The sequence below is a fragment of the Balearica regulorum genome, chromosome 5 (assembly GCF_011004875.1).
Source record: "Balearica regulorum gibbericeps isolate bBalReg1 chromosome 5, bBalReg1.pri, whole genome shotgun sequence".
NCBI lineage: Eukaryota > Metazoa > Chordata > Aves > Gruiformes > Gruidae > Balearica > Balearica regulorum.
Window position 1 is genome coordinate 64,873,935 of NC_046188.1, and position 15,169 is coordinate 64,889,103.

At 36.2% G+C, this 15,169-nt stretch overlaps 1 protein-coding gene across 3 annotated transcripts in view; it reads right to left on the bottom strand.

Annotated features, from left to right (window-relative positions):
* The window catches only part of ANO3 (anoctamin 3), a 204,131-nt gene that overhangs the window by 7,099 nt on the left and 181,863 nt on the right, over positions 1 to 15,169 (bottom strand). For all 3 annotated transcript variants that reach the window (XM_075755329.1, XM_075755328.1, XM_075755330.1), the window contains 12 exons: positions 13,423 to 13,505; positions 12,326 to 12,466; positions 11,802 to 11,966; positions 10,677 to 10,713; positions 8,472 to 8,583; positions 7,169 to 7,226; positions 6,074 to 6,171; positions 4,104 to 4,249; positions 3,844 to 3,996; positions 3,009 to 3,156; positions 1,074 to 1,154; positions 96 to 201 (listed from right to left, as the gene is read on the bottom strand). In XM_075755329.1, the coding sequence (XP_075611444.1) occupies positions 96 to 201; positions 1,074 to 1,154; positions 3,009 to 3,156; positions 3,844 to 3,996; positions 4,104 to 4,249; positions 6,074 to 6,171; positions 7,169 to 7,226; positions 8,472 to 8,583; positions 10,677 to 10,713; positions 11,802 to 11,966; positions 12,326 to 12,466; positions 13,423 to 13,505 (1,328 nt within the window). The remainder of the gene's footprint in view (positions 1 to 95; positions 202 to 1,073; positions 1,155 to 3,008; positions 3,157 to 3,843; positions 3,997 to 4,103; positions 4,250 to 6,073; positions 6,172 to 7,168; positions 7,227 to 8,471; positions 8,584 to 10,676; positions 10,714 to 11,801; positions 11,967 to 12,325; positions 12,467 to 13,422; positions 13,506 to 15,169) is intronic.

Below are 15,169 nucleotides of genomic sequence, written 5' to 3' on the forward strand. Positions count from 1 at the left end.
ACTGTAATGAACAAGCAGTTGATGATACTAACAATATATTTATGGGACTCGGACTTTAACGAGGTAAAAAGGAATTGTTCCTTTCCATGACTAACCTCAAATACTATGATGAAGGCCAGCCGTGCTGCCAGGACATGCCAGAACTGCAAAGTGAATTCATATGGAGTTGAACTCCATGGTGGGGCTCTGTAATCTCTATACCTGTAAAGCAAAGAAAAGCCCAGTAAGTTGGCCTGTGCTGAGAAACCTGAACGCAGCGAAGAGCTCTCTAGCTTATCCCAGATCTGAGTAAAAGGAAAGAAACTGAAGTGAAAGAATACTTCAAGAGGAATTAAACAAGAAAGGAGAAGAATAGTTCACAATACAGGCAATTAAATACGGCTGCTTATAAGATCGCACTTTTTGCTTCCAAAAAATCCAGAGCAAACAGTTTCTTTTGTTGTTACAAAGTTGACGCCTTGGAGTGTTAAGTTCAAGTGTGTTGACTCTAAATTGGTTCTTGTCTTTGCTTATAAGCATTTGAGATTCTCCAAAGTTTGCACAAATGTAACACGATTCTGTAACTTTTTAGTCCATTCAAGCTAACTCTCACTGTAAAACTAAATCTGAAACCAGAAGGAGTGCACTCATGCAATGTCGTATTTCATTTTTGTGCTGCATCTCTTGTATTCATCTTGCATAACTGTTTGGGATCTCGACCTGCATTAGAGCCACAACACAAATGTCAATTGTGTATTTCAATTAATAGACCTCAGAATGCTTAACAAAACTGAAATGATACTTTTTACCCTTCTTAGCAGCTGGGGAAACTTCGAAATGAAGTAATTCATAGAGGCATGAAACACATGGCTTGCAAGAGTCTTGGAGAAACTTAGTTTCCAGTGTGTTAGTATTGCATCCTACCACGCAGTGCTTGCACCTGAGACTCCCATGTTGAACAAACTTGAACTCCAATGCTTTTACAGCCAAAAAAAAGAAACTATTCTAGCAGTAATTTAAGCACTGACTTTCAATTTAACGTCTGTATTAAAGTCTATGCCTGTATTACAAGAAGGGAGAGCACTGAAACATACCGGCAGTATCCTGAGTATCCCATCCCAAGTTCACTCAAATCGAATACTGATAAACTGCTGTTGACATACCCTTTTAAGCATCTGAAAGGAAAAGACATAGGGTCAGGACTTTCTTCATAAAGTGGTTATATAGCATAGATCCTATACATAAACATATTCTGCTATCACACATTGTGAGCATACTATTTTACTTGCTTATCAGGACAAAAGCCATTCTAAAATTTTAAGCAGAGGAGCAAAGCTTTATTGGAAAGAAACAAGTAACATGTTTCAGGGATAACACTGTTTAAAAATCTGTTTTCTGTAATTTTCATGTGTTTGCTTCTCATCTACCAGCAGATATAAACCAAAAATTGTTGCGACAGTGTTCTTCACTGTCTCCTAAAATTACTGAACTTAGAAAGATGGCTAGAGAGGCAGAGAGGAGAATGAGAGGAGAATGTTTTAAAGTCATTGCAGGATCTGCCACCAGTCTTGCAGCATATACCAAAAAAATGACAGTTTTTACGAGTTCAATCAAAGAAGGATTTTCCCCATCAGTAAAATGAATGGTGCATATATACCAAACAGCCATCTTAAAGGTAACAATTTATTTGTATTAGTGACAGAAATCACATAAATACATTGAATTATGACTGTAGGAGTGAAATTTTTGTCTGTTCTTGGAAAACCACATAAGACATCCCATCTTCTTGGAAATCTGTCCTGTAAATTAACACAGGGCCTTCTGAAAAGCAAAGAACATTTAAGAAGAGATGCATCAGGAGTCCTACTATACCTACTGAACCTTCAGGTTTGCTGTGACACCTCAAATCACTACTGGCAAAGGAAGAAATAGAATTACATAGTTCTCTATTAAATGGGTAGTGCACATTAAGCACTAACGTTTTTCTGCTGTTGTCTCTTTTCATCCTACCCTGTGTCATTCTTTTTTGCCCTTGAATTCTCTCTTCCTGTGACACCACGGGAAGAGTCAATCTCTACTGTGAATCTTTAGAGGTGGAGCAACGAGGGAAGGAAGTGCAGACCCCTGCAGTTTGGGCTGAAGCACAGTCTGTGAATGCAGAGTTACTAGCTTGCTGGACAAGTCTCGATGATTTCACTCTTATCCTTCCTCCTGTGCAATAAAGAACGTAAGTTTTGCTTGTGAGATGCGCTACAGTATTAGAAAGTGATGCTTCCTTTTCACAAGGTAACCCTGATTTCCCTATTAAAAAAAAAAAAAAAATCAAACAAAAACCCCCTCCAAAGCCACCTGTAGGGCACTGGTCTCCAAATGAAAGAGAGGATCCCCATGAGTACTGTGATCTGTTTTAGATCATTTAAAACATCACGATAGACAGTGGGAAAGGCAGACAGAGCATGGTGGACCCACAGTTCAGACACACCAGTAAGTGTCTGGAGAAAAGCGCAGGAAACCGTCCTGGTGGTGCAAAGACAGGCAAGATACCTTGCTTGAAGCTAAGATACACTATATGAGCTAAATAGTGTCAAGGCCAATTTTGCTGGAGCTTGGCTGCAAGCGTTTCTGAAGAGAAACGGACAGAGAAGGTTGAGGGTGAACAAGGCTTAGGATAAATAAAGAGTTCGGAAGTGTATATATGTGTGTGGGAGCATGGTGGGAGAAGACAGTCCAAAACTATTGCAGAAAAGAAGAAAAGCTTATCTAGAGAAAGCCTGAAAACTGCTCCAATGTATATTGAACTTTGTTGTTTGCCTTCAGGTGGGAAGACGTGATTTTCCACTTCTATAACTATGGAGTTAGTTTGCAAACTCTCTGGCTGAGTTACTTCCACTTAACATCTGTGAAGGTTTGCACAGATGTAAAAGGTAAAATGCGACTGATGCGTGTTAAGTATGTTAACACAGAAAGACAGTAGCAAAAGTGTGTTTCCACTGAAATATACACATATACATAAAGAATATCTTAATTACTTTTCTTGTCTGTATCCTTGATCTGTACAGGGACCGTATTTGTATGCATAGACAAAACGTGGAATGTAATCAGAAGTAATGGCAATAACAAAGGCATTGGTGATGACAGCCAGAACACCGATTCCTTCCAGAATCCCATACCAGATACCTAGAAACAAGAGAATTGACAGCAAAGTCATGAGTTTTAAACAGTCATATTAAATTATATAAAATCATACGAGTGACATTAAAGTCATTATTAGCCATACGGTTTTCCTTTCTTATTGAGAAAGAATTATTCTGTCAGAAAAGCTAGTCAAGATTAAGCCATGTTCCCACATTCCTGCCACCACCGTCTCCACCCGAGTGAAATCTTACAGTAGGGCACACCCTGCTGAGAAGAGCGAGCTAAGCAACAAAGGTATAACCATAATCTTTGGTTATAAAGGCAAAATGCAAGATTTTGGAAAGAGATTTCTTATTTTTATTTAACTGAGTTTTAAACCAAAAGTGAATTCAGTCCTTATATTTAAATTTTAAATTCAGTTGATTTTGGATAGCATTTTAGACCTGGACTTCCACAAATCAGAAGCCTAAACCACAATATATTTAGCCTGTTTTCAAAATTCCAACTACTATGATCCCTTACTGGAGATGGAAAGCAAATTTGAGGCGTCCTCTTAGCTAAGCAACTGAGTATGCTCCCGCTGCTTAACAGAAGAGTTGTCATTGAGATCTGTAGGTTACATGATCAATTTCACTCTTGGTGCATGAAATATTTCAGGGGTTAAGCTACATGAAAGAAGGAAACACAAAGAGACGGTACCTGACAGCGACAGTCATTAGGTTCTCTCACCTATATCTGTTGCTCTTGCAGGCATCGGTCTTCGCCACTGAGTGACAAACTTGTACGCATCTAATCTTATTTCTATGATGTTGTTAAGCAGTGCCAGGAGAGGTGCCAGTGGGAAGGCAGCAACGAAGATGGTGGTAAAGCCAAACTGTAAAACTAGACAGGCATTTCAATGGTTAGAAACTGGAAACACAAAAGATCATTTAACGTGCAACCTAGTTCCAGTTTGTTAAGAAAACTGACATCTCCCTAAATTTGCTCACCCATCTCTAAGTATTCATCCATTAAACCATGGAGATTCATAGGCTGCAGATTCCAATCTTTTTCCCACTGAGGTAGAGAAATTTTATGCTCCATTAATTGCCCTCCTCTCTTCATTTTGCGTCGTGACCACCAATTCTGTAATAAACTTTATTAGATAAACAGAGCATTATTGAATGTACTTGTTTGGTAATTTACAGTACTTGCTAGTATTGTTAAGAAGTAAGCAGGCCTACTTTGAATAGCATCTGAGTGTTTCCTTAGGTTTTTTTCTGGAAATATTTACAATATCATATAAGATACAATTCAAAGAACTTCCAAAGTTCTCAATTCTGCATTATGATTTTAATTACATCTTTAATGTGGCATGTTAAGCATTGTACAAATAAGCTTTTTGGAATATGGAATTTGCTTGCATAGACTTTTTTGGTAGGATTTACCTGCATGCCTAAATAAAAAAAACAGGAAAAAAAATCATGCATAGTGAGAAGTAAATAGTGCTTTATTTTTAATCATATAAAAGACAACCCAAATAAGTGGAGCTCAGTAAGAAGTCTATGATACTAGAATATATTGAATAGTAGAATATGTCTACCATTCTTTGAACAAACCTACAGCTCTAGATGCTCTACGGAATATTTTGTTCTTGAAGCAGGAAAAAATGTCTAGAGGTGTTGCTGAAGCTGCAAATATTTAAGGCTATTTTTCATAAAAGTGTGCAGAGGTCCTTTCACAAAGTAATTATAAATATTAAGTAGGTAATAGCCTCACAAATTAAAGTGTTATACAAATGAAAAATATTATCCAGTACTGACACAGGTGGCTATTTAAGGCTATTATTTGTTTCTAGATGTAACAGAAAAGAGATTGAAGATATAATAAGATATAAGAAATACTTTTCTTACAATTATTTTTTTTATTAACAGGCTGCTATTTTTTCTCAAGCTAATTAGGTGTTTACCTCTCGATGTCTCTTGATACTGAAAGGCCTCAGTTGCAAACAATGGTTTTGGCAAAACAAAACACTGCTTTCCATAAAGGGCTGTAAGCACGGTCCCAAACAAATTCTAGACAAATTTTAGATGCTGCTAGGCCACAACAGGAAGCCTGATAGTTCAAGTAGGTTTCTTCTTGTCAGACATCCACGTCTCGCATCAATACAGGGCACTGCACCTCACTTGCAGAATGATTGCACATGGTGAGCATGAGAACCCTTTCTGACATATTTTCAAGGCTGAGACTTTGATTAAATTAATATTTGACAAACAACCTTTTACTGAAAACATATTCTTCCAGTTTCAAGAGCACTGTAAGACTCCTAGCCCATTACTCTCTGAGTAACGTTCACTAGCTGAACAGCTCTGTTTGTATTATGGAAAAGAAAACCACAATAAACAATTTCGATGGCTAACCTACCCTGAGAAGCTTTATCTTGGAGCAGCAGTTAATGCTTCCCTTGGGAATAAAGTTACACTATGAGAGATGCACAAAGTGGAAACATTCTCCAAACATGTATTGTACTTGAAATAGTTATTTTGGCACAAGTGGACTATTTGTGCCCTTTGCTTCTCCTAGCACATAGAACGTAGACCCAGTTAGGTCTTTAACAACTGTATTTTTAGGCCTCAGAGCTAGTACTGAACACAAGCCTTGTGTAAGCACTAGTAGCAAGTCCTCCTCACCCTTCAGGGGAAGGTAGAAAATCAGCACTCATGATTAGGTTTTGAGTGATAACATACAACATGTACACCTGCTGAAGTATCCCATTTTATGTGCTTATGAGCATATACTTCCAGAGATCAGAATTTCAGGTGTTCATTGTCTTCATAAATGAATGATGATGAAGATAATGAATTTCAATTAATGATGAAATTGTGCCCTCCACTCAAACGAAAAAATATTTTTCTCTGTCACTGAATCACATTAATACATAATCAGTGTTTGTAAAACAAATTTTAACATTTGAACTTACGGATATCCTAGTTCCATGAAGTTGTTCCACATTTGTTTTAAAACCATAATAACTCCCATTTGCAAACACAGATCTATCAAGCAACCACTAGGATGACACTGAAATGAAATGCAAAAAGATCAGTACTTAAAATCAGAGAATTCCCTTCATTTTTATTTCTTCACGGGGTGAACGGAAAATACTCATATACGTTTGGTGAAAAACACTAATCTCTGGCTACGGAAATATTAAAAGAAATATTAATAACAGAAGTATTAACACAGACTTTAGTTGAAACACCTTTCAACACACTATTTCTTGGAGAACTCCCTCATATTTCCTAAGCTAAGTGTACGTGTGCTAGATAAATTATAAATGATACAGTCCATTTCACTTAGACCAATACCTATGCATTCATTTCAAAAGAATGGAGCAATATTTCATTTGTAATATCCTAAATCTGAACAGAGACTTAGTAGCTGAATCTCTGCTTGCAGTATCTTAACTATACAAATTCCCATATTAAAATGTTTAGTAATTACAAAACCTTTTTTTTAGACCACAGAATACAAAGTTATGGTATTTTACTCTGCAGCTACCAAGGTTCAACAGAAGAAACCTTACTCAGAGATAACTTCAGCATGCTAGTTATACCAAAGGAGGTGAAATTTTAACTAATTTTCAAGCTACATTTTGAAAATATTATTTTTCTTCCTTTAAATCAGTATTTTCACACTGGCAGAAATTTAAGAAGCTGATAAAAAAACCTGATGGCATTATATTTATGTCCTCCATCCAAAAATTCCACAGACCCAGGAGATACCGATCATGTAGGAGTCTGTAGTGCCTGTGAGGTAAGGGACTATCGCTGTTTGCTTTTCCCAACGAGAGAGGCAGAAAGAACTGTGTGTCTCGGGCAGAGTCACTCAGGACAGTGGAGAATGCAGAAGGAAAAGCACATCTCCTGTTTCCTATCCTCTGCTATAAATAAGAGTTTACTCTTCACTGCATTCAGATGGAATAATAAATCTTTCAAACTGGACATAATTCATGTCCTTCTGCCATTTCCTCTTTACTCATGGAAATTTCACAGGAACACAAAATCAGATTGCTTACCTCTTCCAGTCTCCATCTGTTAAAAAGCTTGTTGTACTTTCCCGGGCGGCCTGCAAATCTGGAAAATAAGATTTCTGTTTCTCAGTGGACAGTCCCAGAACACCCTGTATCAGTAGTTATTTCACAACATCCACTGAGCAAACTCATGAAATATAAACAGATTAAATCACACAGGCTTAAATCTGGTATCTGTAGGATATGGTAGTTTGAGAATGCAAACAAGGCCCATCATTTTGCAAACGATCCTAAGCTTTTATTATGTCCAGAACAAAAATCCTAGCTTCAGAGGTTTTAGATGTTAGATATTCAGACTCTCTAATCTACTTCTAAGAAGATAAGCCATTGCAATACGTAGAAATTTACTGCAGCACAGGGTCTGCATGCGTGCACTGGATTGCACCCTCAGACATGGATACAGCGGCAGAAAATAATTTCCAAACCCATCACAAGTAAATGCTTTTTACAGATCTAACAGATTCTTGTATAACAAACTGAACCAATATTCTTAATTGCCTCAGTGAAAGTTATCTATGAGAGAGAACAAAACCCCATGCCTGGTCCTACCAGACACAGGAGATAGCAAGATACAAAGTAGTTTAGAAACTGTATGGAAAAAGCATCACTGGATGTAACAAGCAGATGTTACTAACAGTCTTCACTAGAGGGTTTTTTTTCTTTTACACAATCTTGAACTGAAATGATACTATAAAACTTTGTAGGAGGTACTGTGAAATATTCTGGAGGTTCTGCACGAACGATAAGTCTGATCATACCGAAACTGAAGTGAAGATGAAGCAAGATTAGACCTGTCCAGTACCTCATGCTCTGAGGTACACACAAAAACCGGAGCCAGAATTTCTGACTCCTACTCTTGTATAAAACCTGCCAAACAATATTTACTATTTACAGAAATACAGCCTGGGAAATGTAACCAAAGGGGAATAAACAAGAAAAAAATGAATAAAGTCTATCAGTGCAGGGCTAATTACAGACCTGCGTTTAGGAAGTGGCTGTATTTTCAGAGGTTCTGAATTCTCACTTAGTAAGAAAGTCACGCACATAGACCCACTCTAAAAAGTAGACTCTTTACTGCCTAGTTTCATGAATAAAGATTTCAAGGGTCCAACCTTCACATACAGTTAAAAACATTAATTTTGCCTTATTAATTATCCTCAGAAACTGACTTGCACCTAAACCTGGCAGGTCAAACTGTCACTGTGTTTTCTTTAAACCTACAAAATTAGCAAGGTTTATGAGTTCTGTGCAAGTTTTCCCTTAAGAGCGGTTAGCAAAGATAACTTACCTGCCCAGAAAAAAGGCAATGTAAAAGATGGAGCTGTTCAAGTTGACGAACTGGAAGAGGAACATTTTCAAGGCAAAGCTGTTTTCCCATTCAGATTCTGTTCTAGGGTGCTCTGCGGAAAGACACAATATACATTATATAAACAAGAATGAAATCGAGTTATGCCTAACTTTGCTCGCAGATGAATCAACACTAACAAAACAAGTGATGGTTTCAAGTCACGGTGCCCCATCAGGTTGCAATCAATTTTTTTTTCTCAGAGCGTTCAGTCTGCAGGCCACAAAACCTTTGCCTCAGCTCAGACTATGTTGGTTTTATCTGGAAACAGGAGATACAAGCCCCTCGGTACAGAATAGGTCACAACTCTGTGGGAAGATACCTGTTCCATTTCCATGAAAAAAGTTCTGAATTCAGTGTGCATCTTTAAGGCTACAAGTATCTTGATTAAAAATTTAAAAAACCCAACAACCCAACCCAAACAAAAAACCACAACACAAAACACAACAAAAAACCCCAAGAAAAAGCAAAAGCACTTGGCATCAGCAGAGCAATAGACAGGGGCTGCCAAGGAAAGCAGAGGGAAAAGAGACAACCAACAGCCAGTTGGTTTGTTGGTTTGTCACCCAAGCATCTCACCTTCTAAATACTTCTCTAAGACCACTACTTCATCTGCAAGACTTCCCTATCATAATACTTGTCAAGTGTTAAACAGTTTATAATGCAATAAGGAAAGGATGGAGGTCCTTCTTTCTTTTTTTGGTGGTGTGGGTTTTTTTGGGTTTTTTGTTGGGTTTTTTTTTTTTTTTTGAAAGAAATGTAGAAATGCGTTGTAGGGCTACAAGTATTCTGTGTGGGTCTGCACTGCCTTGGATGTTTTTCCTTATGGTCTGTAGAACAGGATTTATGTCTGAATTAGAATTTGGTGATAATGATTAAAATTAATTTTGTTTTTTTTATAAAAGTTTCAAATTTCTTTGATGGAGTATCAGACTTGGAATATAGTATATCAATAAAAGTTTTAAAGCACATATGAGTTGGAAGTCTAAACTGCCTGGATTTTTCAGTTAAAATTTGTATTACTTTGGTCTAATGATGACTAAATAGGATACAAATGTACAGGACAGTAGCTTTACATATGGACACGTTGCTCAGAAGTTAGGATTGTCCTCTTTGATGTAAAACACTTTACAAAGTGGAGTGAGCTGCCTAGCTCAAACACCTGATGCTCCATCATGCTTAATTCAAGAAGACTTAATTCAAAACTTAATTTTTTTCATATATCTTGGGAGAAATCAGCTTGTATACTTAAATAAAATCATTATTTTCTTTCCCATTCCCTGGTCTGTAACAATATATTTAAAAGTTAAGTAGGAATACAAATCAGTGTGATCTGAAAAAATATTTTAAAATATTTGAATAATTTGAATAAGTTGACTATATATTCTGAATCTTTCTAACCTGTTTAACTGCCTGTTATCTGAAATACTATAAAGTTTTGAGCATCTTGCTTAATGCATGCTCTTCAATACTTTAACCAGAAGAGGGAGATGTTAAATTTAAGCAGCGAGATTGCTTTTAAACTATGAGAAGATCAACTGCATATTTTGATACGGTCTAAAAGAGAGCATGTAAGAAGAAACACTAAAAGATAATATACACACATAGTGTATCTTAAATGCTGTCTTTGCTTTCTTGTAAAGAAAGCTTTACCTCTATGACTGAAACATGACTAGAGGCTTCAGTATAAATTTTTAATGTGACAGAATTAGAGCTACTGTAAAATTTATGGCAACATTTTTCTCTTGGACAATGTAATTTTAACTTAACCTATTTCTCCACATGAATGTTCAAATTAGAAAACTGTACAAAAGATAACCAAACATTTGGGAAGAATGGAAAAAATCTGTTTTAGCATTCTAAGGAAAAGTATGTTTTGACTTTTGTTCCATTATAACATAACTTTTTTTTCAATTTATACTATAAAACATTGAAAAAAAAAGGTAGAAGTAAATAGATTCCTTTCTTTTCTATTATTTCCTTAGTGAAATAATCATAACATTTCTTTCTCTGATATTTCTCACTTGCTTAGCGAAATGCCAGTATCATACTACGCATAGATGAAGTTTTCAAAATCCTATTTTATGGAAATATAAACGTATATGCCACAGCTAGCAAGAACCATACCACTCGTAAAGACCTACATACCTAGGTCTGTCAGGAGATAGGCAACCTTTTCATATACCTAAAAGAGAAACAAGAGATGGTGTAAGTGTAGCCCATCATGCCTGCTGTGATGTCACATCCAGAATGAAAAAAAAGCATCAAAAGCACAGGAGCTCTTAATGAGCTGTTAGATGCTTATCCTCTAACTTCAGGAACAAACCTATGTGATCTAAAAGCAGACAAAAGCCTTACCACAATACCATTTTCCTTTGCACACATGTGCATACCGGTGGGGTTTTCCAACTGAAAACTTTCTTATCTGTCTATGTATTGATTATCTCTGGTCTTTATTTTAAACAACACTTAGCCCAAGGTAGTTACCAACTCTGAAAAATACTTCCTTGAGTATTTACTATTAATAGCAAGCTATTTTCAGTAGCTTTGCTGTGCTTGTTCACTTGAATGTACTTTTTATGACTTAGAATTATCATACATAATAACAGAAACAAATACATGACAGTTTGTTTTGAAGAATGCTTTCTTATTGCAATGAGTGTACAATCTCCTTAACAGAATTAAAAGCAATTGTTTGCTGTGCCATTATTCCTTTTTACCTGTTTGTGCCTGCATGGGAATAGAAAAATGATAAATTATATTGCAGCTGAACAATAGAGTTCATATCAATGTACATCGTGCTACCACAGCAAATGATTAAACCCGTGCTGTTACATGACAGGAAAAGCTTAAACCAAAATCATGTATCACAGTGTTTCTAGGGTTGTGCAACACTGATATCACAGCTGCATTTTACATAAGGGAAGATTTCAAAGTTATCAATTAAAAAAAAACAAAACAGAAAATTCTCAACCAAGAAAATAATGAAATTTTATTTAGAGATGCATTGTAAAAGGTAATAAAAAAAGAAAAAGCAAATGTAGAAAGCAGTAGTCTCTACCACTGTGACTTGGTGATATAAGCAAAGATGTGTAGTGACGAATTAGAGCAGGCAGTAGAGAAAAATATTGACAAACATAGTGTTAGAAGAGGAAAAACCCCTGAAATACTAGCTTCAGGCACTGCTATATGAATAAGCAAGAACATGTATATATCTGATATACAGTAAAAATTACTCTTTTAAATTATTCCTTCCTTTAAAAGAAGACTTACAACATTGAGTGACATGATGATCATAAAATTGATACAGACTCCAGTGCCAGATGTTGCAAACTGCCAATACTTCTTGATGAAATACCACTTGAAAGAAGCAAACTGTTCCATAGCTACCAGACGGTACACCACAACGGCAAACACTGCAGTGAGGACCAGTGAAATCTATAGGTGTTTATGAATAGAGATATTAGAACACAATAAACCGATTCTGAAATAATTTCCACTGAATTAATAAATTAACAAGTGTTTTAAAGATTGCTGTTTGTTTTGGTGACTAGACTGAGAGAGCAAAAATACCAGATTGCTGAATTAAAACATTTCTTTACTGTCCTTTTACAATACAACTGCATTACATCTTTTAAAAGAAAGAGATCCATAAACAAACAGTAAGACAGAGACAATCAGTTTTGCCTATATTATGTAAATCCACTAATCTTAATGAATCCACTCATGACTTGCATTACTATTTACATCAGATTAAGATTAATGGCTACGATAATTCCAATATCATTAGGCATTACCATGAAGAATATTCCTGAGACAGACACCATCAGTCGACTGAGTTTATCAGGGAAAGGTTGAAAAGGTTCAGGTTTTCCTGTGATGGGATTTACTCTTTCCACTTGGGAATATTTAGCTTCAAACTGGGGACGCAGCTCTTCCTGGAATGACAGGGCAGTTTCCAGTTGTTGTACTACTTATTTCATTGAAGTATTAAAAAAAAATATAAAAAAATCACACATACATGTGCTATAAAGTAGATTTATATTGATACAAATTCTTTTTTTATAATGCCCCAACTCAATTACCCAAATAATTTGCTCTCTTGAAAATCCTTGGAAACACTGCCAGAGACCAACAAAGCACAGAAACCGTAAGAACCTTCCCTGCTATGTACTGGTATCATGGGTCATAACACTGACTTAAAATACTAGTTTCTCTGCAGAAATTGATAAGAAAACTATAAATTAATGCCAGTTATGATGGTGCTTTTTGAAACCATTTATTAAAAGCCACCAGCTTGTATCCATGCATCTATGGAAAGTTATAAAACAAATAACGATAAAAGTCTCTATTCAGTTAGACTGCATTTGAATCACTAGTACAGTTCAATTGCAGCTATACTCACTAGTGATTTATGAAGTAAAGTAATAAAATCATTTGATTATTGCTGATGTTAAAAGATATTAAAGCAGAATGTTAAAGGATAAGTTATGTGTCTCAGAAAGATATGAAAATCTAGATTCTGTCCCTTTGCTCATCCTGGTTTTAGGCAGGATAAGGAATTTCCAGTACAAGAAACTATAGAATTGAAAGGCATCAGTGCTGACACCACTAGTAGCTCCTGTCCGTTGTATGGGCAGTATTTCCACTCAATTTTTCAAAGGATACTTTTAATAAATGTACAACTGTACTTGGAATTATAGTACTAGTTGCAGAAAGCAAAGTATCCTTGCATAGTCTCAAATATACTTGTTTATTCTGCAACTAGGGTTATAAATAAAAATACCATCTGGATGACAAATCCAGATTACTGGCATACAATGCCAATAATTGATATTTACACTTAAATCATGCTGACAGCAAGATTTACAGGTTTACCTGTGTTTAGTCTTACCTCTTCATCTTCCCAGTCTATGAGGTCCCAGTCATAGGTTAATACAGCTCTCCGTCTTTTCCAAAACTCTAGAAAGACTGTAGCTGTGGAAATCATCAACTGCATTTTAATTATGGAAAAGAAAGGAAAAAGGCCATGCAGATCTCAAGAAAATCAGCAATATCTAACACGGTAACTGCCATTAGCCACTTTCTGGTTGTTTTCCCCGTAGAATCCGAAAACTATAAGCAACTTCAGGATAATCACTGTTAAAATTGGAACACTATTTTACAATGTTTCTCTAAGAATCATTTTTTTGCTGTCTGCTGTACCTGTACAGAGGTAGGTACCTGCCGATATGAGATGCTGCCATCTCTTTTCGATCATCATTTTGCTTTAAATTTTATTCAAAACTTACATGGTTTAAAATCTTTCCTTGAAGAAAAAATTATTCCTAATCTATGTGCGAGATCATAATCAGATCTTTCATGTACTTAGTGTTTTTGGTAGGGCCTATAAAAATAATTACAACCAATAAATAACTCCAAGTTTCCCAAACACTGTAGTTCGCCACTGAGGGCAAGACACCTTGTTTTGGTGGGATTCCTGACAAAACGTGGGATTGTCCAATTGTTCCCTGGAAAACAGTGATTTCAAATAGGGAGCGAGAAAATTTGCTTCCTTCTGGCAAGTCAACTGCTCAGAAGGAGTATTGCTAACTCAAACTGAATAGGATGGTCTTACATTCCTACCTTTTTCTATATTATGTTTAACATCTTATTGGGTTTATATATAGCTATCATAATTATATACATATATAATTTATCCATACACTATATTAAAGCACACTGACTAGAAGTTAGCAGCAGTTCACCATACCACTACCCATAAATAACAGATGGCTGAATGAAAGGAACTTGTCCCTGAATATTATTTCTAGGTAGTATGCTCTTTTATTCTTCTAAGCGTGGATCTTTTCTTCACCACAGATTTCATTTAAATTTTGGATGCTCCTAACCAGAACAACACACAGCTCTCCTATTTAAGCAGCAGTGGGGTTTGCACTTGAATAACCTGAGGGTGAAACAACCTTTTCACATGGTCATTAGAAGTGCTATCACAATCAGTGCAGCATGGGACTCCCAAATGTTACAGAAGACACCACCTTGCAAGAGAAATCCCTTTCCGACATGCACTCTGCGAGGACTCAGGAGCAACGTAAGCCCGTGCTATACACAAAACAACAACGCTTTTCGTATGTGACAAAATAGGGAGAAATACAACATATTCTGCAAAACACAGTACTGGGTGTTCCTCTGCATGTCAGGCTGCTCTAGGAAGCACACCCAAGATATCCACTAGCCCTGTGCCAAAGGTAGTATGCCTGCAATTGCACAAATGAAATAATTCACTTAGTTACACTCAAAGGTAATAGAAATTAAGGAAGTGGCTCAGTTATCAGGAATAAAATAATGAATTTTAAATCCCACTGACTTAAAACACCTGAGTCAGAGAAACTGAAACCAAGCCATTGAATTAGTGGCTTTTTTTTTTTCCTTCAGTGCAATTACTGAAGAAAAGAATGAGGAAGGGCGGACTATTGAAGTGCATGCAACTCTTCTGGACTGGGAAGTATTTTAGCTTGTGTAAATATCCGTTGAAGTTTTGGAAATACAATGAGGTATTTGTAGTCTAGAAGTAATACTAGTCTATGGATAAACGGTGTCCTCAGTTGAATACACACTAATCTTATCATGCTATTTATTTC